The sequence below is a fragment of the Thunnus thynnus genome, chromosome 10 (assembly GCF_963924715.1).
Source record: "Thunnus thynnus chromosome 10, fThuThy2.1, whole genome shotgun sequence".
NCBI classification, from domain to species: domain Eukaryota; kingdom Metazoa; phylum Chordata; class Actinopteri; order Scombriformes; family Scombridae; genus Thunnus; species Thunnus thynnus.
The window spans coordinates 7,960,658-7,988,563 of NC_089526.1; the positions used below are offsets into that span (position 1 = coordinate 7,960,658).

At 40.1% G+C, this 27,906-nt stretch overlaps 1 protein-coding gene across 1 annotated transcript; it reads right to left on the reverse strand.

Moving 5' to 3' along the window:
• Positions 1 to 3,286: 3,286 nt before the first annotated feature.
• On the reverse strand, positions 3,287 to 5,427 carry LOC137190565 (type-4 ice-structuring protein LS-12-like). The gene is made up of 4 exons (XM_067600112.1): positions 5,340 to 5,427; positions 5,063 to 5,137; positions 4,434 to 4,584; positions 3,287 to 3,696 (listed from the first exon to the last, which is right to left on the reverse strand). Exons 2-4 carry the CDS (start codon positions 5,112 to 5,114, stop codon positions 3,435 to 3,437), a joined length of 465 nt encoding a protein of 154 aa, XP_067456213.1. The 5' UTR covers positions 5,115 to 5,137; positions 5,340 to 5,427; the 3' UTR covers positions 3,287 to 3,434.
• Positions 5,428 to 27,906: the final 22,479 nt, after the last annotated feature.

Sequence of the window (27,906 nt, forward strand, 5' to 3'; positions counted from 1 at the left end):
TCATTGTGTCTGTGCAGTCCACACGCACACACACACACAGGGTTGTCTGTGTAGAGGGTCCGGTGAGATAGCAGCACTGTTGGCCGACGTGCTATCAAGTTTCAGTAAATATTCACATAATTCTGTGCTTTTACGTTCAGTAGGAATCAATTTCACACAATAAAATTGTACACAAAGCATAAGTGCAGAGCGATGAATTCAGAACTAATTAGACACATTTTCTTAGTGAAGATTGAAGAATAGATTTATAAAAAAAATGTTACAAGAAAGATGCGGTTTTATCTGTTCGAAATGAAGAATAAGTTTGCTTATGATGTCAAGACAATCCTACTGCCAATAGCTATATCTTACTCTTAATTCCTTGAATATGAGTTCACTACATAAGTATGTGATAATTTAAATATATAGGATGACGTGGTGGTAAAACACCTAAAATTAAAGTGCTTTTTCTAATATAAATCATGCATCTAGTGTGTTGGTATAAATTGTTCACTGCAATATGTGTCAATCACTGTAAAATGTGTCCATCACTGTAATATGTGTCCACCTAAAGCATTAACAAAATGGCAAAGTGCCAGTGAGAAACGACTGGCTTTAAGTCTTCCCTCAAAGGCTGACTCCAGACGTCGAAAACGTTATTATTAATGTTAAATTATTGATCATTATTGATGACATAAAAACCTTACCTGGAACCTATAAACTTAATTCACTTGAGTACAGTACATGTATGTAGAAGAAATGGTGAATTAATGCAGCAGTTTTCAGCTAGGGGGGGGTTGGGGCAGCAAAGGGATTTCACTGGAGATGATTAGAACTGATGAATTCATAGATAAAAAAATGCTAAACTTAAATACTTTTATATGTAAAATAATTAGTTTTTGCAGCCTCCTGTAGGTTCTGTCAATAAGTAATCAATTAAAACTGCTGGAAAATGAGAGAAAAATCAATATCTGATGAAAAAAATCCACCAATCTGCTTCAAAAATATATGATACAGTTTCAGTAGAGGTTTTAAATTTTTCCCTCATTGCTGCATGAAGTGTAAAAGGGAATTAATGTGCTCACAGCATCTTTTTTCTTCACCGTTCACCTAATTTATTTCAGCAGCATCTCTGATTGACACTGAACTGATTAACACTGACGTCAGCATATAAAAAACACAGTGCAGTGACTGAAAGACAACTCGTCAGTGGCTGCTCTCTCTGTTCAAGCGTGCAGGGTTGTCACCGGTTGTACTGAGCCTTGGATCACATAGTTTGTCCTGGCAGATAACCCTGATGCTGATCCCTGGCCCTGCTTCAAACCTCTCTGCCTGTACTCATCCCTCGGCCTTGGCCCTCCTCAAGAACATCAGGCTCTCAGAAACTGAACCCTCCACAGGTTCACACAACAGTGTTTGTTCCATATTTCAAGTGCAGTACATAGATGACAGTTTATGCTGTTTACACCACGTGGTGGCAAAAGCAAACAAAACATTCAAATGTGATGCACATACACAGATGATAACTTTATGAGTCCTGTTTTCAAATATGAAAAATGGTAGATGACAGATAATGAAGCAGTCACATAGAGATAATTGAGGTATTTAAGTGTGTTTCTTTCGAGCATGTCTTCAAGCGCATTTACAGATTGTTTCTTGACAGGCTGCCAACTCTTGTTTCATTTTATCTGTGAGCACAAACAGAAGGCCGCTCAGGACTGCCAGTTCTGCTATGAAAAACATACTCCGGCCTTTAACTGAGAGGTTTGAGGGTATAAAAGTTTGGTTTGAAGGGGAACTATGGGGGTTTTGTTAGAACGCTCCTTCAGTCCTCCCTCGTCTCCACAGGAGGATTTGTATCATACATTAGCTCAAGGAGGCCACCTTGAGTATGGCTTGTGTGCTTGGCAACAGAGCTGGAAGGAGTATGCAGTGACACATTTTTTTATTTTAGAAAAAGCTCAATTATTTGACAAAAACAGATAAATCTTACATGGCCTTCACTGTCTGGATGAGAGTCCATGGCAGCATGGAAGACTAGTGATTTTGTTGTTTTGTGTTTAAACTGACAACAATTCATTGTCTCCCTCACTGCTTTGAGACACAGCTCTGATTTCCTAGTTGCATATTAAAATGATCCTTTAAAAAAATCCAGTTGCCTTCCAAGAAAAGTAAAACACCCTGATGCCTTACTCCTCTGCACAACAGATGTACTGGACTAAACTGGACCAAATAAAGATGTATCCCCATGGAGACAATTTTGGGTGAAAAACAAATGTTAAAGGCATGGTAACTGTTTTTTGAAATACAAATAATGTATTTTAAATATTTGAACTTGCTTGAAATGCAGTTTCTTAATAGAATGGGTGAAAAAAAATACTTCTATCAATCAATATAGCTGCATTTAGCTGACTTATTGATAGAAAAGTAATTGGGTATTTTTAACTATGTGTATAAAAGTAATTGCGGATTTTCAACTGATCATTTTGTTTGACTTCAGAGTGATTTACTTGTTTTAATTGACTTTTCTTACAGGAATCCAGGCTGATATCTGCAGGGTCTTTGGTAAGTGATGTTTTTTTTTTCTTTCTCTCCTGTCTGGATGAGACGACAGCGTACAGAAAGAAGTCGAATTTGACTGGTAAGAAACACAAATTTGTTGTGAGGTAATTTCTTAAAATTGCAGAGCATTTTGGATCAAATTACTGTTAGAATTCTAAACATTCTGTGTTTGAATAGATATTATAATGATCTATATATAATGATCTGAAACTGTAGCTGCAGTGTCTCAGAGGTATTGATTGATTTAGCAAGCTGTGTCCACATACAAATGCATCTGTTGTTAATCTGCTTATTTTCACACGCTTGTGGAGGTAATTTTCTTTTCTTTTATCTTGTCATTCTCCTGAGCTGAAGGGTGGCTGTGATAAAAAAAAAAACAGATGAAGCAAGACTTGTTCAGCTTTTCCACAGTCAGATCATTCTGATTGTGCATTAGGTTAATTATTGGTTTAAAGTCAATACATCCATGAATTTGGGTTAATCCCATCACCCTGATCGTATCTATACTTAACTGGACTCAACCTATTTAACAGCCTACTTCAGAATATTGAACTATGAATGATGGAAAACCCCTAGGGCCCAGGTTAGAGGTAATGTTTATATTGACTTTCCCTTCAATTTATTTCATTTCAACCTTATTACTTGCCCTTTTGCTTTCCATAAATTAATCCCTGTACTCAGAATGCAAATCAAATATAGAAATACTCATACAAGCCAAAATAAAGAACAAATCAAGTCAAACTGATGACTTTCAACCCCTTTAATGATGGCATTTTAAGCATCACATCACAGATGACTTAAAGACAGAGGAGTATAACAGGCAAACACCAGTGAAGCATCCTGAGCATTAGCCCATGGATGTTATTGCAGCTGGAATGAACCAACAATAAGCTCTACTGGGGGGGGAGCAGGGCCTTGGTCTGGTCCATCACCTGCTTGAAGAACTTCTCCATGATGTCGGTCAGAGGCTTGACCTGGGCGTGGAAGTTGTCAGTCAGTGGCTTGACCTGGGCATTGAAGTTGTCGGTCAGTGGCTTGATCTGATCCTCAATGTTGGCGATGAATGGCTTGACCTGCTCCTGCAGCTTGGCGGCCTCAGCCTGGACCTTCTCAACCAGAGGCTGGATCTGGGCCCTGCTGTCCTCCATGTAAGTCCTATGATTATAGAAGGTGGAAAAGGTGAGAAAAAAAACAAAAAAAAAACAACGACTGCTACTGATTATGACTTGCATTCTAATAAAGAAAAATGAACTAAAACTGTCTGACCATTTATTATTTTGTGTGAAAATTTTCCATTAAAAACTGTTGTGGCTGACAACTGATTACATTTGGTTCTACATCAGATCAATCACGGTATATGCTGTATGGTTTTACAGTACAAAAACAACCTTCTTACTATCCAAAGCTCATAATGGTGACTGTGCTTTAGCCTTATGTTTTACATATAATTTGCATCATAAATACGATTTGTTTATCTTGAAAATTGACTTAAAAGTGACACATTTATTGCTCCTAAAGCCACTTTTTGTCAGTGGTGGGATTTATCAATTACATGAGATTTTCAGTATTTTTTAATTTCAAATAATTATTAAAGTGTATAGCTGGTAAAAGTAAGTAAAAAATAAAGGAATAAAGTCAAATTTTCTGTCACTCTCCGCAGTTCATCTTAACACATTGTCCATTTATGTTTAGAGTTCATGATTGAATAATTTCACAAGTGTCTTATTCAACTTGCAGCTTACATTGGGAGGAGTTTAGATTCAATTACTAGTTCATAAAACAATGATGGAAGACTGAACAGAGTGCAGTTAGTGTAGATTGGAGGTCGAGCAGTAGATAATGAAGACAGAGCAAGAGAGTAAAGGTAGATGTTTCTGTTGGTTGTTACTTACTGGGCAGTGTTGGTCACCTCAAGAGCCTTCACCTTCTCCACCATTTCCTGGGTTGCGCTGGTGATGCTGGTTGACATGTCATTGATGAGCTTAGTAATTTTGTCCACCTCAGCCTGGACATCACGCTTCACCAGTGACACGGACTCAGTGCCTGCAAACACACATTTTAAGCTTTTTATTAAAATTCACTAAGTTAAATTAAAATTTATGCATTGTTTGAAGACAGTGAAGAGGATGTGCAGTAATGCCTTCAGTCACACAGTCTTGAGGCCCAGCAGACTTAAGGGTACAGGCCTGCACATTTACACTATTTGATGAGCACTAGTTTTCTGAATTTGGTTGATTTTTAGGTGTTCATTGAATTCAGAATTTAAATGGTCCTCTGTGGGTTCAGAGAAGTCTTCAAAATGTATAACATATACTTTAAAATGCTTACTGCACAGTGGTGAAGTTAAAATAAAAGCAGTTTTTAGCTATTGAAATGTACGATAGAAAAGGTTTTCATGTGCAGAAAATGTGGCAGATATTCAGGAGTTACGTTTGCATATTTTATATTCTATATGTGATCTTGAAAACACATCACAGACATTAAATACTATTTTTCTGTAATCAGTGAAAACATGTCTTACCATGGGCAACAGCCAGCACAACGACAAGAGCGGCAACAAGGGAGAATTTCATGGCTGCAGCTGAGCAAGATCAACCTAGAAAAAGTTAGGAAAGAGGATTAGTCCGACAATATGCATGTGGTAAAGCAGCAACAGTACATACACATTTACAGTGGTTTCTGATAATGTAAGCAATTTAAGTCATAGTAAAGGTGTTTTTCTCTACGTGAACAGTACATTCCTGTCTACAACCATTCAAAGAATGAGAAACACCAAAGCACAGCAGCAAGAGACATACCTTAACTCCTGGGGTTCTTGGACCTAACGGTGCCTTCTGTCAGGTAGCCAAAGGCTTTTATAGCTCCAGGGGATGAGTAAGTCATGGCTAATCAGAATTTAATCACTTCCAACGTTAAGACGTGACCTCACAAGAGGAGAATAATCATTGTGTTGGCTGAACCTTGATGCTTGATAGCTGTCACAAAGTAGACACAAAGTCCACTCTGTGTGTTTGTGTGTGTGTGTGAGTTGAAGGGAAACAGTGATTAATCAAGAACTGTTGTCTGCTGAGACCTGATGAATCTTTACTTTATTATTAATTCACTGCATTCATTCACACAGATATAACTAAATATACATCATCTGAAAAAAAAGTTTACATTCGTATTTAACTTTGTAATTTTATCTGTTTTGTATTGTATTTTTATCTGATTTTGTATTTCTATTTTTAGCTTGTAAAGTTTTTATACACTGTATATTGTGTTTATAGTTTAAATTCTCATAGTTTTGTATTTTAATCTTGTAAAATTTGTATATACTGTGCTTATAGTTTAAATTCTCATAGTTTTGTGTTTTAATCTAGTAAAATTTGTATATACTGTGCTTATAGTTTACATTTTCATAGTTTTATATTTAATTCTCAACTCTGGTTATCTACAGCAGCCGTAAGTGAGCACAAAGTAAGAATTTCATTGCACAATACAACTGACTGTTCTCTGTGCATATGACAATAAAGATTTCATTTGATCTGAGAAAAAGAAAAACTAAACGGTGTCCTATTGAGGTGCAAAATAACCATGAAAGAGCAGGCAACACACATTCGAAAAACAACTTTATAAAGATTTAATGTTCAACTCATGATTTTCGGTCATTCTGAGCAAAATAATGTTTATGTGTGTGAGTTTTTTTCCTTTTCACTAATATGCATTATACAGTATGTAATGTATGAGAGTTTATTTTTAGGTGATAGCAGCAGTTAATCCTTGATTGTTTGTCTACTTATCACAGGGTCAGCTGATGAAACAGATTTACTCATTTGTGCTGACAGAGCCTTGGACCCATATGTGCTCTGTCCTATCAGCAGTTGCTCCATACTGTATCTACAATCTACAGCAGGCTGTGAGATGAGCATCTGATAAACTCATCACTAACAATAGAGTAGTAGGTACTGTAGTTCCCATGTGTGTCATCATGTATTTTACTGCATGTTGCTTCATATTTTTAAAACCACCACACTTAATGTCACCGAACAATGTTTCTACACATTAAATGGTTAAAATTCTTTTGTATTTATGTGTATTTTATTTATTATCCTTTTAGTTTTTAAGCACATATTGGTTTCTGTAGACAGGCAGTAGACAAGGTTGGACATTTTGTGTCAGCAATGTCACTCTGGCAACCTACTTAGCCATCTGTTTTTGTACCTCTTGATATTGTACTCCTTGCTCTGGAACAACAAGTATAATAAACTGATTACAGGAAATTCTCATATCTTTAGCACATGTCATGTGAAGTTTAAGTGTCATTAACAAAAATGTTCTTGCATGAAATACTTTTCAGTGTTTACATGGCAGACGTGTTGGACCTTCTTGAAGCAGGAGGCGACTTTCCTATGGATGAGGATGGTGATGGTAATAATTATACTTGTGAACTTTAGTGGATGAATTATGTGTAAATATTGAGGTTTGTAGCAAACTGGCCATGGCTGAAAATGCACCAAACGCCAGACTGCGTGGTTCAGGCCTTTGAGATGCTAACATGCTAATGTTAAGCTAACAACACTGGTATTTCATTCAAACGCTCTCGCTCATGGTTATTAAAAACCCTAAAGGTCACTTTTATAAAACATTTCCACCTTTCATCGGTTAAGATGTATTTCTTAAAGGGTGCTGTTATTTTTAGTAGTTATTCCTTTGAACGACATCTTGAATTCTGCCTTTCAAATCATATTTGAACAGTGAAAGTTGTCTGTTCAGTTTCAAATAGCTAAAGTCAGTGGGCTTTGTTTGGGCTTCATTATAGCTCCTGATAAGTCAGGAACAGACTTATTGTAATTTAAAACTGCATGAATACAACTGAGAGTCCATTCAGGATAAATGTTGATTTAGAAAGACTTTAAGAAAAATATTTTGCCGCAACTGAATGAAGTAGAATTAAGTAACAAGTTTTCATTGTTTGGTAGATTCATGTCAGATTATAGATGTGACTATTGACCTTTACGTGACCACATATTGATACAGAGGTGATGTGCACATTTACATGCTTGCATGCTAGTTAAACATCCATAAGATTAAAGTTCAGGTCAACTCTTATCTTTCCTTAGCATGCTGTACACTGACTTTAGGCCTAAATAGCATACTTTTGTGTTAAAGAATGGGGAAAGTCTTCACACATACATCTAAACAAATTAAAGATTTCTGACATTTGGGGGAATTACAAGAAATATTTTTTAATGTTGTCAGATCATCTTCAAGTAATTGTGGTTATCTGTAGTTCACTTGAAGTGAACTTTAATGAACCCACCAGATGACATACCTCGCATACCTCTAGCCTACTGATTCTACTGTGCGTGCCCTACTGTGATATATGCTCAAAGTCAACTCAACTCAAGATTTCTCTCTCTGATGATGGAAACATTTTTCTTTTATTCATATATCAATGTACAGTATTTTTCTGCATATATTGTGGTTTTGGATTGTAATGGGATGAGCAGCCTACAACACCTTCTTCCCTATAAATTCTAAGGGTTCCTCTGCTCAGCCCTGAGATGCTGTCCTACTTGTATCAGCCACTAGGTGCCACATTGTCACACACCATAAAGAGATTCACTGAAATAGCTGAGTGAAAAATGTCCCGCCACCCTGCGGTGAAAAGAAATTTTTCCCATTTAAATATGTGATTTCAAGCTGTTGTTCACTGCCTTGAAGGACAGATTCACAATTTTTCACATTTTTCCTGTTCATACTTGTTCATACTGACCATTAGAAGATGCCCCCAAAATGTGCTTACAATGTAAGTAATGGGGGACAAAGTCCACTGTCCTTGTTTTGAGAAAAAATATATTTAAAAGTTTATCTGAAGATAATATGAGGCTTTTAAGTTAGTCAAATAAAATGGATGAGTGATCCATATCACCACCAGATGGTGATCAAATCACAGTTATTCTCGTCACCTGAGTGTCCAGAACATGCAGCCCCAGGCCTCATGAGTTGGCCAAGAACCTGTGTAGATGCATGAGTGCCCTCTGCTGGACTTGTGATTTATTTTAGCAAACTTTAAACCTTGAGAATCTGTGGTCGGTGTAGAAATTTACAAAAAAACAATTACAGCAACATCAGCACCAAAACATAGTACTTCCTGTTCCCCAACCTTCTGCTGAATGATGTATTCTTAAAACAATGAGCTACACAAATTCAATCATCTTCTCACTTCATGAGAGTTACACACACTCAAACAAGCTAAAATAAAGCAGAATGATGCTTATTGAAGAATGCCTGCAGACATCTCATATTTTGATTTGTACAGGGAACAATTATTCATTCAACCCAAATAATATAGATTATGCACATATAAAATGAGAGGCTATTATTGCTCTGAGAAACTGAATTATACCAGTAGTAATATGTTGTAGCTTGAAGAGGTATTCAGCTTGACTGTTGACTTTGTAGCTTGAACCTTAAAGATTCCACCCAAACAAGTTTTAGGACATATAAAAACACTTTGCTTGGAATAATAATTTGTGTGTGAAATGATTTTTCCACAAGAAAGCTCAGTTAACTAGATGTCTCCTACTGCACTGTAAAGTCCATTCTCAGTGTATGTGCACTGGAGGCTTCAAGTTTCCACATCATACTTGTGTAAGTTGCATACTGTAAGTTACAAACTGGACCACAATTAGCTTCCGAACTCGTGATGTCACAAATCATGCTAACGGGTACACATCTAAAACTCAGATTTTCTACGAGCACTGTCGAACTTTTTTGAGTGGAGGTAGACTTTAAGTACCTAACTGTGTCAGGTAATTGTTATCACCTTACTTAAGTGTCTGTACTGCAATATTATCACGTTAGAATATTGATGGAAGATGAAAATGGGTGCAACATGACAGGTCAGTCAGGTGCCCAGATAAACACAGAAATAGGTTTTCCTCACTGTAATTATTCCTCCTGTTCATAGTGGCCATTAAAAGATCCCCTTCAAATGCACTTTCAATATAAGTGATGAGGGCCAAAATCCACAGTGTTATTTTGTGCAAAAATGCATTTAAAAGTTTATCTGAAGCTTTTATGAGGCTTCAGCAGTGTGAGTTAGTCATATGAAGTGGATATCTGCCACATTTACACATTTACTTTTTTAGCATCAAATTCCCTCTTTGCTTTTCATCGGACAATGTTTCCCTCTCGAGCTGTGGTGGAAGAATAGTTACAAAAAGAGGGACTTTGGCACTAAAAAGATAGAAAGATATCTACTAGATATGACTAATTTGGACAGCTTCATATCAAACTTTTAAATACATTTTTGCACAGAAAGTGCACAGCTTGTGGATTTTGTCCCCCATCATTAACATTGGAAGTGCATTATGAAGGGATCTTCTGATAAGACCTCTCTCTGGCCTTATGAGCCAACATCTTTTTCATAAGACTTTTTCTTCTTGCTAATTGGTGTTTATTGGGTAGCATTTTTTGATTTTTGCTATTAAGTCAAACACCGGACTGGACAGGGTGTACCAAATTTTACCACTAGTTGTCGCGCTTGACTCAGCAGCTGCTCCCAAGCGGAACATGTAGAGTGAAGCAACTCCAGTTCACTTCCTGGTGGTAATGCACCTATAAGCTGGTTTGCCAACCACCAATAAACACTAATTAAGAAGAAGAAGCAGAGCATGAAGGGGCACCACAATCAGCAGGACAACTGAGTGACACATTGTGTTTTTATTTCTCACAACAACCAATCAACTTAACTTTTCTTCTTCTAAACATCAAAATAATAAATAAAACATTTAGATATCATATTTTTCCAATGAGTAAAATAATGATTATGGAGAAATTTCTGAATGCACAGGTCTATATGCCATGATTTTATGTTGAATGTGCACCTTGATCATGTATTACGTAAAGTCAACAGTTGGTCAAGTGCCTTATATATTCTTGTGGAGTTTCCATGAATCAATGTTCTCCATCTGCACTGCAAACCTGTGCTGACCTACTATGAATAATGAATCCTGGTCATCATGTGCCTATGACCACAAAAGCTACCTGGAAGCTCCACTGGACATGAAGTTAAAGGAAATGGCCTCGTTTAGATCAAACATGACTCACAAGTGCAAAGGCCCTTCGTTCTGCATGGGTCACTCTGCTGCTCTTAACCCATGACCCAGCTTCAGAAAGTGCTGTGATAAGGGGATACTGAGGCATTTTGTCTCCTTGGTCAGAGAATTCTTGACTCAGAGCTTGCTGAAGTCTGTTACACTCAGTGAAAATGAGTGCTCTTTATCACATTTAAAAAATCATTTATCAGCTACATCTGCTAATCTTACATGAGCCATTTCACTGCAAGGGTTAAAAGTCAAGTCAATTTTATTTGTATATCCCAATACCACAAATCACAAATTTGCCTCAGGGGGCTTTACAGTCTGTACAGCAGTGCAACATCCCCTGTCCTTAGACCATCGATTCAATTAAGGAAAAACTCCCTAAAATATCCCTTTAATGGGGAAAAAAATGGAAGAAACCTCAGGAAGAGCAACAGAGGAGGGATCCCTCTCCCAGGACAGACAGATGTGCAATACATGTGTATACAGAATAGAGCACAAATTACAGAATACAGCATTGAACAGGACAACAAAATTATAATGGATTTATAATATATACTAAGAATGTGATGAAGAGGATGCCAAGCAGCTTCCAAGTGCCACCAGAACATAATAGGACCTGAGCCACGTGACCTCCATCCAGATCTCCATGGAGACCTGGCACGAGGACAGACTACACATGCACACAGGGGAGACTCACATCGTGCCATGCACATACACGGAAGAAGAGATAAGAAAAGACATTATTCACAGAGGAGAGAGAGAGAAGGATAAAGACATCATTCAGAGAGAGAGACATGAGGTGAGGATGAACTCCTGCAGGATGGAGAACCATCCAAACCTTAGGAAATGGCACTGACAGCCAGGGAAGGAAAGCAATTCCAGGATGGGTGCTGGTCCAGCAAGAGATACCTGAGAGACAAGAGAGGACAGGAGAAGAAAATAGGGAGAGAGAGGGAGAAAAGAGATAGGGGCACACAGCTCGTACACTCATGTGCTTGTGGAACAAACAAACAGAGGGTCAGAGAGATGTAATGCTTATCAGAACAGTTGAAATAATCAATAATCTCATCTGCAGGACAGCGCTTAGTAAATTCAAAGGAAGCCTAGAATTATGTTTATAAGCCTGCCAGTTCTCAGACCTCATTGCAGAATTAGACTACAAACAATGTGGCAAATACACAAAATTATTCCTGGTATTATGCCAGGCAGGTTGTCCTGGATGGGAGGTAATTAAGAGTAATTAAAGGACTAGCAGTTAAAGAGTGTCCGTCCACCAAGGGGGCTGATGTTGATAGATTAGCTGCACTAACACATTTACAGACTGCCAATCACTACGGATGAAGCAGTTTTCCGGAGTAGGAGGGAAAAGTCCATTAGCACAGGCCTAAATCAGATCTTAACACGGTTATCAGCCCCATTTTCCTGATGCTCATTATCTGTCCCTTGATGCTTGTGCATTTGGCCTCAGCTGATTGGCACCACCACTCTTTTTGGCTTTATTTTCTAATGACTGTCACTGAATTGGTGATATGTGATATTGTTTGGGCGGTATTTTCAGTAACGTATCACTAATGCATCTGATTGCTTTCTGTGGGACCACTGGGTGCTGTCATTCCTCAGTGTTCTTCAGCTTTTAGATGGACTAATGTGTGTGAAAGGAGAAAACAACAGTAATCCTCCTGGGTCAAACTGCAACTGTAATTTAAAAGTACAGTGTATATGAGGTGAAGGAGTTCTTTAAGAGCAAGGCGAGGTAAGTTCACTTTCCTTTGTCCTCTCATTTCTCATTGTATCCCTGCATTAAATGGCAAGCCATACCTCCTGCACTTAACTCATATTATTTTAACACTTGTCACCAGTTGCCAGACTGAGTGGCAGATGACAGAGAGCTAGAAGCACAGTGAGAACATACTAATATTTGTAGAAGGGACATTTAGAAGGAATCAGCGCAGTGCATTTTTCCTTTCTGTGGCTGTCCACCCTGCCTGCACTAGAAAAATGCCCCAGTGTGCTTTGGCCCTAATCTCCAGTGACCCCGATGACTTCTATTGAGCCTATGAGCATTCAAAAGTGTGGTTTTATTGTGCAGGAACTTACACTCAATGTCCAATTGCACCATCACCTTCCAGTGCCCAGCTTGGTTCTTGGCTAAACACCAGGTTGTGCAGGTTGTCGTTGGAGGAAACGTTGTTGAGATAAAGGACCAGCTCTAATGTGGAGCCCCAGATTCTCTCCTGCAGCAGCCGACAGTGCACACAAAGAGCAGAGGAGGTTAATGCAGCTTGTTCAGAACCATGTATGGATCACTTAGAGATATAAGGGTTAGAAGGATGAAAAAGGATCCAAGCCACATAGCAGGCTAAACATACTGTAAGGTTGTGTGATTTAGTCTTGATGTCACATCCTGCCTGGACTCTTTGTGTTCTTTGGGGGTTCCTGTGTTACACTTCTGTTGTCCAGTCCTTTTGGTCATATGGTTTCGCTTGTTAATATGATTTGGGTGGTGGGTTTAGAGCACTGCCTTTGTTGGTTAGGGTGTTGTGTACTTGGGTTCGTGATCATGGTTATTTTTGGACAGTTTAGGGTAGGTTGTATTGAGTTTGTGTTTTCTGGGTTTTGGTTTTCAGTTTGCTCTGTGTTTCCCTGCTGTGTTCCAGAGGGGTATTCCATCAATGCAGCTAAAGAAAGCTGCGCTTATTTGAAAAAGCCTGGCTAGAATTAACGTCAACTTTCACTTGAGGCTCAAGCTGTTCCGTTAACGCAGCTTAGCCGTGTCTAGTCAACGCTAAGTCTAGCCAGGCTGGAATAAGCTTGCAGTGTGTGCGTGCACGGAGTACATAAGCAGCCCAGAACAATACAAGCACTTGTCCTTGTTCATAGTTTTATCTTTATTTGTTAATAAATGAGCATTCAGATCAGTGACTGTGGCTATCTTACCACCAGGCTAGATAATATCAGATGTATATTTAAAATGATGGTGTAGGCAACTTAAGAGAACCAACTTACCAACATTTGACACATTTTCCCTTTTGCAGGTTGTCCATTTACAAGCATCAATGAAAGTTAAACATTAGGAAATTACAGTTAGAGATGAAGAAACTGGAGAAGGATATAAGTACAGTGGAAACCACTTATAGTGATCACATCTGTCTGGGTCAAATATCACTATAAGCAGATGATTATTATAACCTTTTCTTTTTCTTTATTTCTCATGCAGAATACCATCTAATTGACATTTGTATACTTATTAGCCAACATGAATATAAAGTAATGAAACGGACAGCTTTGCTATTTACTGAACTTTGACTGTTTCAAACTACGGTACAGCTGTTTCAAATGCACATATTTGAAGCAGCTGGTTCTGACTTTTGCCAATGACAAGTTCCTTCTTTTCCCCGGCGGCAGAACAGGCGAAGATAGCGGTGAAATTTACTTAATTGGAACCGTCTTTTGAGAGTCTGTTTCCGTCCATCGGACAGTCTTTGACATGCAGCTAAATTAAGGTGACCGTTACCCTGCCACAGAGCAGGCTAGTTCTGCTGACTAAGTTACCATGGTTACTAAGCTGGGACTCATAAACTGTAGTGATGGAACGGAACTCTCACTTAAATTAGCGAGGCTTATCGAAATAAGCCAGGCTATCCCGTTAGCCAGCTTGATGGAACACCCCTCTGCACTCCTCCCCGGCCTGTTTTTCTCTCCACACCTGCCCTGCATCTAGACTCGTTAGCCCTGCTTTGCTCCATGTGTTTCCCCAGCCAATCAGCTCTCTGTCTGTTCCCCCGTTTCATCACCTCACTCCCCTCTCCTGAGTTCTCCACCCATCTCCCCACCTGCACCTCATCTCCTCGTTAGTTCAGTTAGTTTTTAAGTCCGGGTTTTCTATTCAGTCTGTTGGATCATTTGTTCTGTTCAGATGTCTACCTGCACTCCTGTTTGCAGTTCTGTCAGCTTTTGTTTATGCTGCTCATGCCAAATAAAGAGTTTTCTTCAGATCTGCTTTGGTCTGCATGGAGCTCTTAGAAAAGTCTTTGAAAAGTTTAACTACATGATACGAGATTACAAAAATACTCACATGGCATGGCTTGTCTGGTGACTTGGGCATCTTTGCAGTCTTTCACTTCTTAGTTGAGTCTCTTTCTGGGGCTTTCAGCCCTCAGAGGAAAAATGAAAGGACAATGCCTGAAATGCAACACAGACCATAATGGCTGGCAAGGCCAAGAGGAAAAAGAAAACACAGACACTGCAGTAGCGGTCAGCAAGCAAGCTAAAAAGCAGAAGAGTTGTACAACTTTTTATAGCCTAGGAGGCATGTCTTGAAAGAAAAAGGATCCTTGGCTATCTCTTGAGGAGCTGCATTGATTACTAATAAATTCCTTTTTGTGTGGGGAGAAAAACTGACCTTCAAATAAAAGGGAGATAATTTTATTCCTATAGAATCTGAAAATTATGTGCTTGCAAATTCAATGCTCACTCATTGCTGTCATCAACACATCATGAACCAGTGAGAAAACATTTATAGAATAAAATCAAACCTTAATTTTTCTAATCTGTAATCAAATCAAAGTCGAGATGAAATGATAAAATGCCTTTTTTAACCCTTTTTTTTTTTTTTTTTAAGATCACATCCCCAGTTATATTGTGCACCTCTTTAACAATATGACAATACAAAAATCAATTTCTTTCAATTCGTATATCAAAATCCAATCGTGTTTTCTTCCTGTAAAACATCACCCATCAATCAATCTTCAACTTTTAGTGACACAGAGCTAAGATTCATTGTCATACCCACTTTTCAATGTTTTAATTCAAATTCCTCCCAACATTATGTCCCGCCTGTCCAACCTGTCTAGGCAGATGGCTGCCCACCTAGAGCCCGGTTCTGCTTTAGGTTTCTTCCTCTTAAAGGAGTTTTTCTGTGCCAGTGTCATTCTGTGCTTGTTCAAGGAGGGAATTGTTGGGTCTCTCTAAATTGGAGTACGGTCTTGACCTGCTCTGTGGGAAAAGTGCCCTGAGATAACTTCTGTTTATGATTTGGCACTATACTAATAAAATTGAATTAAACTGGTTTTATTAAATTCCTTCAAAGCTTTCTACAAATATTATGAGTCTGAACAGACATGGATGTAAACTGCAAGTTGACTGGTTGGAGTCATACAACTGTATTTCTAGTTCTTGTTTCTTTAGTTGGAAGTTTGACTTTACCTAATAGCTGCAGTAATTTCTAGTTGATGGCAGCCGATTTCAGCATGTGGCATTGTTTCAACCTTCCACTTCTGTTTGTCAACTGCAACGCACAAATCTCTTTTATTCATGTTTGATATCATGGCCCCTTCTTTGTCCCTGTATCGGCTATATTCCTTTGCACTGAAAATTAAAGCAAAGTGTTGTTTGCTGGCATGTATGATAAATAGAAGCCGAGTAAGGCCCGCTCACTTATTGATTGATCGGTTCAGAGAATGTCAAGCCTCACCCTGAACTCTACAAAACATGTTTAGCTGCAAGTACCAGGAAATACTTATAAGGTATGAGAGGGAGAGGAGAGAGTGGGGTATAGGTGAATAGAGGCAGAAAGTGGCAGTAAATTGACTTGCTCCGCCGAAACAGCTTTCACAAATGTAGTTCCCTCTTAACAAGTGCTAATTGCTCAGATCCGTGGACAGGAACAAAGAGAGAACAGCGTGGTGGTGCAGAGAGTGACATTTAGTTTTCCATGCTGGAGTTGATGGTGGGTTGTATAATAATACAGCAGACTGCTTTCAATCACAGGTGGTCAGTTTCTACTTCTTTTTCCATGCAAAGTTTTAAAGAGCCAATGTAAATACCAGTCAGCTACTGCAGGCGAGCTGTAGCTGACTGAAAGTCTTAGATGAGTGTTATTCAAATACATACCTCCTGTTGGTTTTCTCTCCACAAGCTGTGGTGATAAACTTTGTATGGCTGCAAAGAGCAACCTACATCAAACCAAACTAGCCTCCAAACCACAGCACCAAGTGAACATCAGCCATCTAATTCATCTTTTGAGCTCCAGTTGAACCACATCGAAGAAACATAAATTAAGTCAGAACAACCTCAGTGTTACAGGTGGGTCAACAGATCATTCATCAGGAATGGAATTTACATTTAAGTCTCAAATGAAAAGTACTTTTTACAGCCACATGTATCACAGGTCTCTATTGGAAATAAAAGCATGGTACACAAAGTAGTGATATGTTAACTAAAAGAGCAAAGTAAACTCATCTTGTCATTTTATCTGCAGTAAATATCTTACACATGCTAAAAGCTTATTGGTTTATTACAGTGGCGCCAGATAGAAAGTCACACCTCATCAGTTGCCACCAGTAGTGGACCTTTAAGTCTCAGAGTTTATGGAACTGGGACATTATATCTCCAGTCAAGGAAAATAAATTCTGAAATTTCAAGCCACTTTTTAAATTTTTTTTTTTTTCCCCTCTCAATGGACAGCAATAGTGTTATGCATTTCAATTCAGAAAGCCTTATCAATGATTGTAGAGTAATTTCTATGATTGTTGCTTCAACAACTGGACCAAACCCCAAATTCTCAGAAAATATTTCCCTTGGATGAAACTTCGGATCAGATATGAAACCAGTTGCAAAACTCTGCAACTGAGACACTTTAAACATATTCAACAAAAACCCAGAGTGATAAGCTGAATACAAAGAATCAAGCGTGACAAACAAGGTATCTGACACTCATGCTCATTTAGAGGCACATGCAGAGCAGGTGACACAGAAGGAATCATACTCACATCTGTCACATTCTCGCTCTCGTGGTGCTAGTGCCGGAATGCTAGTGATACCATCAGTGTCTCTATGGTTCACCTAATGAAGAGCAAGGGAAAAGAGGTGAGGAGCTTTCTCACACAGTGGCTCTTCTCTTGGCTCTCTGGCAGGCTTGAGATCCCAGCTGGCCAGGGTCTGGTGCTGAGCCACAGCTGTACTGAGCAGCAGGAGGGGCCTCTGGGGGCATGGTGGTGGTGGGCTACAGCCTCTTTCTTTCTCTCTCTCTCTTCCACAATGAAGGGAGGAGAAAAATAACAGGGGCTAGAGTCACGAGACACCTCGGAAAGCAAGAGAGGGAAGAAGGAGGGGTTGGGATGAAGTGTGTTAATAATGAGAGTAGAGATGGGATATGGTGATGGAGATTTCATCTGCCCCCCCCCCCCCCCCCCCCGGTGCGATGTCTGCTGCCAGCAGCTCCAGGTGCAAACAGAGCCGGGTAGTTGGGTCCCTTGAAGCATGCATGCTCTCACTCATACTAACACAACTGTAGCAACATCCTGCTGCATGGAGATATAGATGGATCTTTTTGGTCCTGGGAGAATTGATTTGAAGGTTCATGATTATTGAGACTTAGGAGGTTAGTGATGAATTTAATGGTTATAGGGAGGAGGAGGGAGGGGGTACACTATTGGTAATCTTCTTTTTTTCACTCTCAACAGAGTGAACTCCCAGCAGGACTTGATGATAGGAAATGAAAGCAAGACTATAGGTCCCTGAGTTTGTTGTGTTTCACCACTGGAACATAAATAGTGTTAGTCTCACAAAGCTAACTTCACTGACAACATTATCTCTTGCTACAGGTGACCAGACAAACGTACTGGGCTAGCATGAGACCTCTGATTTCACTGCTGATGGTCAGGAACCGGCTTGTTGGGTCGTCCCAATGGACTATAGGGGCATGATTCTGGCCCATGCTCATGACTCCCCCATTGGAGGTCACTGGAGCTATAGGGCCACCCTCAGGACCCTTCAACGGGTCACCTACTGGCCGTCCATGGCCTGTGACATGCAACTAGTCTGTTTGCTGTCAATTTCAGCCATCGGGACCACTGAACTGCATTCTGAGGATATCAGTTGTAGTGGCAAAGATTGGGATGGGTAACTCCCCCTAGTGCTGATGGCCATCTGGTCCACTCTGCACCACTCCACAGGAGTGACTCCCTTAAAGATGACTGGGAGGGAAATGACTGTCGCTGCATTTTCTGTATTGCCCAGAAGATGTGAGCATGGCGACTACCTACACAGCAGCCCATTATGTCGCAGACCTGTGCGACCATCTTCAGGTCACGTTTGCTTGGGCCCAGAAGAACTTGGAAACCAGTATTGAAGAAGCAAAAGCCTACTATGACAGGAAAGTGTCCCATCGCGAGTACCACGTAGGTGACAAAGTACTCTACTTCTGGTTTACCAACCCAGTAGGACAGTCGAAGTTCTTACCCAGCTGGTCTCAACCCTACAAGGTTGACTTCCATTCTGCCCTAAACAATAACACTTTGCATGCCTTAGGGACACTGTTAGAGGTATACAGGGATGACCTCATGTATGTACATGTATTAAGGGATCTGATGCAGGAACTCCTCAGGAAAGAAAGGGAGAACAAGCTCTGATCTGGAACATAGGAAATAGCAGTTTGTTGGTGAGTGTTTTTGTTTTGGAGTTTGATTGGGATTGTGTAGCTGTAGTCAAGCTTCGTTGGAGCAGAGCACTTCCTGCTTTCACTCTCAATAGGTGGGTCGCTGATATATCAGCATGGATGAGAGAGTGCCAACTTCAACTCAACCTCTAAGACCGAGCTCGTCAGTCATAATGTTTGATTTTGAGACTCGTTATCATAACGGCAAGCATGAGGCAAATTGTGTGTGCAATGGACATTCACGGAAACAAGTTCTGTTTCAACACGTCCAAATGTGTAGATGCTCTTGTGAAACATTACAGGCAGCCAAGATACAACGGGTACACATTCATAGCCCCATAATGCATCCAGATTTAATAACTACATTCTGCTAGAATACTTTGTTGAGCAAGTGATCACCCCTATGGTGATGAGGGGTAGCAGGGTAATTTTGATGTATGACAGCTCATACCGGCGATGATGATGATCATCATCCATGCTACGGTAAGCGTATTGTGTCATTTCCGGTTGCCGACTGTGTCTACTGATAGCGTTGTTGTTGTTGCTGCTCTCAACTCAGTTGATTTTGCTATATCACATTACTGTGGATTAATACCTTCTGGATATTTAAACTTTCGCTAGTTCTACACAAGCACTCAGCACTTTTAGCGACTTTTCTCGCCAATCGCACAGTTGTTAGTTATTTTAGCTCTGCAGCTAGCGATGGCTTCTCTCTCCCTCGCGTTCTCCTGCTCTCTCTTGCTCAGTGTGTCAAATGTTTAGTTATTCCTCTGCCTCCTTTAGTGATAGTGGTACGTGTAATAAGTGTAGTTTATTTGCAGTGCTGGAGGCGAGGCTCAGTGAATTGGAAGCGCAGCTCCGCACCATGGAAAAACAATCAGTAGCTAATGTAGTTAGCTAGCCCCCAGTAGCCGGTGCGGGCCGACCTAGCGTAGTTCCTGAGCAGCTGGAAAGCCAGGGTGGCTGGGTGACTGTCCGAAGGCAGCATAGCCCTAAGCAGAAGCCCACGGTTCACCACCAACCAGTTCGCGTTTCAAACAGGTTCTCCCCCCTCAGTAACACACCTGTTGAGAAACCTACTCTGATTATTGGCAGCTCCATAGTCAGAAACGTGAAGTTAGCGACACAAGCAGTCATAGTTAAATGTATTCCTGGGGCCAGAGCAGGCGACAGTCAAATTTAAAACTGCTGGCTAAGGATAAACGTAAATATGGTACAATTGTCATTCATGTCGGCGGCAACGACTCCCGATTATGCCAATCGGAGGTCACCAAAATTAATGTTGAGTCGGTGTGTACATTTGCAAAAACAATGTCGGACTCTGTAATTTTCTCTGGACCGCTGCCTAATCTGACCAGTGATGACATGTATAGCTGCATGTCACAATTCAACCGCTGGCTGTCGAGGTGGTGCCCAGCAAACGATGTGGGCTTCATAGATAATTGGCAGACTTTCTGGGGAAGACCTGGTCTGATTAGGCATACATCCCTCTTTGGATGGAGCTGCTCTCATATCTAGAAATATGGCTGAGTTTATTAGTAGACCAAAACCATGACAACCCAGAGTTGAGACCAGGAAGCAGAGCTGCAGTCCCACATGCTTCTCTGCGCTTCCATTAGAGCAGTTACCCACCCAAAACCACATAAATCAATTAAATCCAAAGTAAATAAAAGAAGAGTCATTCATAAAAATCTAATAAAAATTAAAACCACTACTGCAATAGTACAACAAAATAAGATAATTAAATGTGGACTCTTGAACATTAGATCTGTCATCTAAAGCTGTAATAGTAAACGATTTAATCTCAGATCATCATATTGATTTATTTTGTCTTACTGAAACCTGGCTGTGTCATGAAGAATGTCAGCCTAAATGAATCCACTCCCCCCAGTCATATTAATACTCACATTCCTCGAGACACTGGCCGAGGAGGAGGAGTTGCAGCCATTTTCAACTCAAGCCTAATCATCAACCCTAGACCTAAATTTAATTCTAACTCATTCCAAAGCCTTGTTAGTCTCTCTAAGCCAACCTGGAAAACTTTACAGCCAGTTCTATTTGTTATAGTGTACCGTCCTCCTGGCCCATACTCTGAATTCTCAGTTTTTATCAAACTTAGTCCTTAGTACAGATAGTAATTATAGTAGGTGATTTTAATATTTATGTGGACGTCGATAATAGTCTCAGTACTGCCTTTATCTCATTAGACTCAATTGGCTTCTCTCAGTGTGTAAATAATCCCACTCACTGTCTTAACCACACCCTAGCTCTTGTTCTGATTTATGGGATTGAAATTGAACATTTAATAATTTTTCCACAAAATCCTATTATCAGATAATTTTTTAATAACTTGAATTCCTATTACTGGATTACACACCATTAGACAAAAATGTCCTCACTAGATCTCTGATAGTGTTGTAGATAAATTTAAGGAAGCAATTGCATCAGTACTGAATTCAATGCCATGTCTCAATACTACAGAGGACTCTTATGTTAACTTTAGTCCCTCCCAAATTGATAATCTTGTTGATAGTGGTGCAGGCTCATTACGAATAACACTCGACTCCATTGCCCTCTTAAAAGGAAAATAATAAAACATGAGGTTAGCTCCATGGTATAACTCCCAAACCCGCAAATTAAAGAAAATTGGAAGAGATTTGGCGTTCCACCAAAGTGGAAGAATCTCGCTTAGTCTGGCAATATAGTCAGTCTTAAAACATATAGGAATGCCAGAGCCGCCTATTACTCAGCATTAATAGAAGTGAATAAAAAACAGCCCTAGGTTCCTTTTCAGCACTTTGGCCAGGCTGACAAAGAGTCATAACTCTATTGATCCATGTATTCCTATAGCTCAGTAATGACTTTGAGCTTCTTTAATGATAAAATTCTAACTATTAGAGGCACCGATTTCTCCCCAAACACAGGCACCTTAGAAACAGCTGTAAATCCTGACATATATTTGGACTGTTTTTCTTCAGTCGACTTTTCTGAACTAACTTCAATGATTTGTTCAGCTAAACCATCAACCTGTCTCTTAGACCCCATCCCAAATAGGTTGCTTAAGGAAGCCTTACCCTTAGTTAGCGCTTCTTTGCTAGATATGATCAATCTGTCTTTAGCAACAGGCTATGTACCACAGTCCTTTTTAAAGTAGCTGTAATTGAACCTCTTCTTAAGAAGCCTACTCTTGATTCAGGCATTTTAGCCAATTATAGACCTATATCTAACCTTCCATTTCTCTAAGATCCTTGAGAAAGCAGTCTCTAATCAGTTATGTGACTTTCTACATGACAATTTGAGGATTTTCAGTCAGGATTTAGAGTGCATCATAGCACAGACACAGCACTGGTGAAAGTCACAAATGACCTAACTGCATCGGACAAAGGATTTGTCTCTATATGTGTCCTGTTAGATCTTAGTGCCGCATTCGACACAATTGACCATCAAATCCTTTTGCAGAGACTGGAACATTTAATTGGCATTAAAGGAACTGCATTAAGCTGATTTCAGTTTGTACATGTTAATAATAAATCCTCCATGAAGGTAAAAGTTAGACACGGAGTTCCACAAGGTTCTGTACTTGGACCAATTCTGTTCACCTTGTATATGCTTCCTTTAGGTAATATTAGGAAACACTACATAAATTCTCATTGTTATGCAGATGATACCCAATTATATTTATCAATCAAGCCTGATGAAACCAATCAGTTCAACAAACTCCAAGCATGCCTTAAGGACAAAGACCTGGATGACCTGCAGTTTTCTACTACTAAACTCAGATAAAACTGAAGTTATTGTGCTTGGCCCTAAACACCTTAGAAACACATTATCTAATGATATAGCTACTCTGGATGGTATCACCCTGGCCTCCAGCACCACCGTAAGGAATCTGGGAGTTATCTTTGATTAGGATATGTCCTTTTAACTCCACATATCTCAAATCTCAAGGACTGCCTTTTTCACTTACATAATATCACAAATCAGGCACATCCTGTCCCAAAAAGATGCAGACAAACTAGTCAACACATTTGTTACTTCTAGACTGGATTATTGCAATTCCTTATTATCAGGCTGCCCAAACAAGTCTCTAAGGACTCTCCAGCTGGTCCAGAATGCAGCTGCACGTGTACTCACTAAAACTAGAAAAAGAGATCACATTTCTCCCATTTTAGCTTCGCTACACTGGCTTCTTGTAAAATCTAGAATAGAATTTAAAATCCTTCTCCTAACTTACAAAGCCCTTAATGGTCAGGCACCATCATATCTTGAAGAGCTCATAGTACTATATTATCCTACTAGATACAACACTGCGCTCCCAGAATGCAGGCTTACTGTTGATTCCTACAGTCTTTAAAAGAAGAATGGGAGGCAGAGCCTTCAGCTATCAGGCCGCCCACCAAGAGCCGGGTTCTGCTTGAGGTTTCTACCTGTTAAAGGGGAGTTTTTCCTTACCGCTGTCGCCAAGTGCTTGCTCATGGGGGAATTGTTGGGTCTCTGTAAATTAAAGAGTATGGTCTTGACCTGCTCTGTGAAAAGTGCCTTGAGATGACTTATGTTGTGATTTGGCGCTGTATTAGTAAACGATTTAATCTCAGATCATCATATTGATTTATTTTGTCTTACTGAAACCTGGCTGTGTCACCTGACTCTCATGGTTGGTATGACATGACCCAGACCATCCAATAGGTAAAAATTCATAAGCTTTCATGCCACAAATCCAGTATACACCCTTTGGTAGTGGTATAGAACAATGACTGATCATTGTTGCAAAGTGATTATAATCATCAATGGGGTCTGATGATGGCTGTTGTTTTAGAGGCACATTCTTTTCTTTTCTTTTTTTTTTTTTGACTTATCAGTGAGTTCTGTTGAAGTGTAAGTTGTGTCACATTTGGATATTCCTAAGTGAATGGTTTCTTTACCTTCAACACACCATTTTAATGTCTTTGGAGCCATTATGAGGGTGAGAGGGTCAGGACTGTTGCAGGAATATAAAGCTGGTGACAGTATAATTGTCTGATTTGAGGTGGGTTAGGACAGGCACAGTGTTCAGTGTATTATGTGGCAAGTGTCACAGAAAGTAATGGGCAAGGCAATCAATGGGAGTTCGTCTGTTGTGCTGTGTGGGATGAATCCGCATACATAACAATTCTTAGTGTTTGGGCTATTATCAGCTACCATTTTCGCCAGTTGGAGATATGTGTTTGTTGAGGGCTGTGGTTCATATATACTGGGTGTTTTCCTTTCTTGGTATATCGGAAGGTCATCACGTTTGTGATGTTTGTAGGATTCTCTGATCTGCTCCTTTGATGGCTGTGAGTGTGTTGGGGTTTGTTGTGCATCTTTTCTCGGGTCTCTGGTGCCTGTCGTGCTCCTCGGTGGGTGCTGCACATCATCTTCTGGGGCTCCAGGCCCTGTGATGCTCCTCTGCTCCTCCAGTGGCTGCGGTGGATGTTCTGCATCTTCCTCTGGGTTTCTGGTGTTCCTCTTCTCCTTTGGTGGCGGTGGGCGTTCTGGAGGGCGTTGTGCATCTTCTTCTGGGCCTCCAGTGCCTGACAACACGGCCGAACCCACAAACATTTACATATTTACATCCATGAGAAAGCCACAACCTATGCTCCTTCACATCAGTAGTCTCCTGTTTGAGGGCTACATCACTAGAAAGGCGAGATTGTTGGCAGGTACGGGAGGACAAGATTTGACAGACAGAAATGTTAATTAACTGCATGGTCAGCCAAAACATTGCATCATGAAATAAGATCATAGATGATAGATGGGTACTTGGCATGCAATTAACAAGTCACCAAACAAGTTGCAATGTTGAAGGGGTGTCCCCAAAGATGTAAAGAATCCTTGGTTTTCCCACAGTATACCATAATAATGCCATCATTGAAAAGCATCTCTGGAGTCTGTGTAAACGGTAACAGTTACCTTTTTGTTAGGTGACAAGCTGTCATCAATGTGTGTAACTCAGGTACTTGGGTGGAGCTTGAGTTTGGCAGGGCAGCGCTTTCAATAACTGAAAATTTTCACAAATTACATACCCTGCGTATGGCACTCCATGTTTATAGAAGCAGAGTTGTCAGTATAGAGAACAAGATCAGAGTTGGAGTCAGGAGTTTCTGAAGGATCAGGACAAAGTTTAGATGAACATGAAATAACATAGGCAGATTTGTTAATTGCAAGTGCAGCTATAGTTTCAGACAAGGGGAAGTCCTCTTTACAGGATCTAGTCTGAGGGAAACATGTCTGCAAGAAGAGTTATAGCACTGGGTGAGGACAGATTACACAAATCCACATTTCTCTTGTACAAGAATATTAAAAGATTGATTCTAGTTAGGAGGTCCTAGTGCAGAAGCTGACAGCAATGTCGGCTTCAACTTGTTAAATGGCTCATAGGCTTGTTGTGACCAGGTAAGAGACTGAGTAGGCTGAAGGTTTTGGATATGTCTTGGAGTGGTGCTTCAAGAGATGCCTAATCCAGAGGCCATTGGCTACAGTAACCCGTCATTCCTAAAAATGTCTTCATCTGTGACATTTGTGGGTTTGGACACTTCTAATATGGCTTTTACTCTGGAGGAAATAAGGTTCCTTGTAGAACATTGTAATGTGTGTCCCAGATACTGGACCACATCTTGTCACAACTGAGCCTTCTTTTGTGAGGTTTTGTGACCCTTTTAAGCCAAAGCCTTGAGAAGGACAACAGTGTCAATCTTGCAAGCCGAGGCAGAGGGAAAGGCTAAAAGTAGATCTACATATTGTCTCAGAGTTGAACCTCATGGAAAGAATTGTAGGTGACTCAGTGTACCCTTGAGGTAGTCTGATGAATGTATATTGTTGTCTGTCACAGGTAAATGCAAACAGATACTGGCTGTCTGTATGTAAGGGAACAGAAAACAATGCAATACAGAAGTCAAGTACAGTATAGTGACTTGAGGACAATACAGTAGTTGAATTTGGAACTAGAGGAAAATGGGGAAGTACCACTGCATTGATAGCTCGTAAGTCCTGTACGAATCTATATTCTGGTCTGCCTGGCTTTTTCACAAGGAGTATAGGTGTGTTACATGGACTGTTGCATGGCACTATTATTCCTTGGTTAAGCAAAGACTGAATGACAGGACGAATGCCTTCTCTTTTTTCCTGAGAAAGAGGATATTGTGGAATCCTTGGCAGAGAGACATTTTGTTTTAGTAATATCTGTACTGGCTCAGCAGTTAATCAAACCATAATCATTAGAAGAAGAAGCCCATACTGACGGGGGCACACTGGACACTATTCTATCAGACTTTCCCTTTCTCTTCACAAATGGGGTGATTTTTTTTTTTTTAATCTATCAGGGCTGCAAGCACAGCTGTTGTGTTATGTTGGTTAGTCTCTAAAAAGATGCCATCTGGTGAACAATAGATGGTACAGTTTAGTTTACATAACAAATCTCTCCCTAGTGGATTTACAGGTGTGGTGTCAGACAGGAGAAAGGAGTGTGAAGTTGTGAAACTTGACATGCCTTCAGTGAAAGGACATAGATACCATAGTAGGCTCAGATACAGGTATACACATTGGAATGTCTCAGACCCCCACAGCACTGACTGTCTCTTTGGATGCTTTCAAATTAATGGATTTTGCTGGTTGTAAAGTTGAAAGAGAAGCTCCTGTGTCTACCAGGAATGATGTTGATTTTCCATTTACATCTACCATTGAATGGAGGTTCTTCGTTTGTTCCTGCCAACTTAATTAGTGGAGCCTGGGTTACAATTTTTCCTGTTTCAATTTGGTCAATATCCTGACAGCTCTATTGGTTGTGCTGTGGGGTTTGTTGGTCTCCCATGTGTCTATTCGATGGAGGTGCCGTAGGCAGGGTATTAGGGTGGGATGCTCTGTATGGACAGTTTTTTATCCAGTGATTTGGCTCACCACAATAGAAGCAGTTCCCTTGATCTTTGTTTGAGAAGGGTGACGTGTGGCTTTGTTCACGGTGTGTGTGATCTCTTGGCCCACGTCTTTGGCCCCAACTCTGTCTTTTGGAGTTTCCTCTGCCACTGCGTCCTCCTCTGGTTGCCCTGCCTGTATAGTGAGACACTTGAGCAAACATTAGCGTTTCATGCATTTTATAATCTCTCTGTTCTGTGTTATCATAATGGTGTTGGGCTATCTCTACCAGTTCAGTCATTGTTTTTCCTGACCATCCAACAGTCAGTTGCACTTTTGTTTTAATCTTTGGTTGAACACTGTTCATGTACAGATTTTGCATGTAGCCAGGTGGAAGTCCATCAGATTTGAGACAGACCACAATTTTCTTTTGCTGTCATCATTTTTTCATAAAGCTCTCGAGGGTTGTCATCTTTTCCTTGTCTAATTTTGGTGAGGGGGTAAATCAATTTGCTGTACTACCTCCTGTTGAACTGCTAAGGCTATGATGCTGTAAAATGTCTGTGCTTTCTCGGTGAGATTCTGGCAAACTCTGTGGGATTGCAGGGAATTTCACATGCATCAATTACTTTGTCTTTCAAGTCAGATGGCAGAGTTAGTTTTAACAGTTGCATCATGTCAGGCATATGGGGACTGTATAGTGCACACTGATTCCCATTCTTCTAGCCATTTCTGCTTATTTTTTCTGATATCTTTGGGAAAATCTCCCACTATAGTTTTTAGTTCCCTTTGGCTCAAAGGTTTATAAACTAGATCTCTTCCCATTGTAATTAGTGGCGCCAATTTTTTGAACCCGCTCTTCCTCACTATCCTTCTGATTATTCGCTTCAGATCTTTGGTATGCTAAAGTCCAATTGTCATCAGTGGTGTCATCATCAGATTCTTTTATCTCTTTCACAGGATAGA

What these genes read in the sequence shown, in the direction of transcription:
- LOC137190565 (XM_067600112.1), bottom strand. Translation starts at nt 5,114, where the DNA reads ATGAAATTCTCCCTTGTTGCCGCTCTTGTCGTTGTGCTGGCTGTTGCC. An exon ending in TGTGCTGGCTGTTGCCCATG is followed by an intron (nt 4,585 to 5,062) that starts GTAAGACATGTT and finishes GTGTGTTTGCAG; the next exon opens with GCACTGAGTCCGTGTCACTG. An exon ending in GAGGTGACCAACACTGCCCA is followed by an intron (nt 3,697 to 4,433) that starts GTAAGTAACAAC and finishes CTATAATCATAG; the next exon opens with GACTTACATGGAGGACAGCA.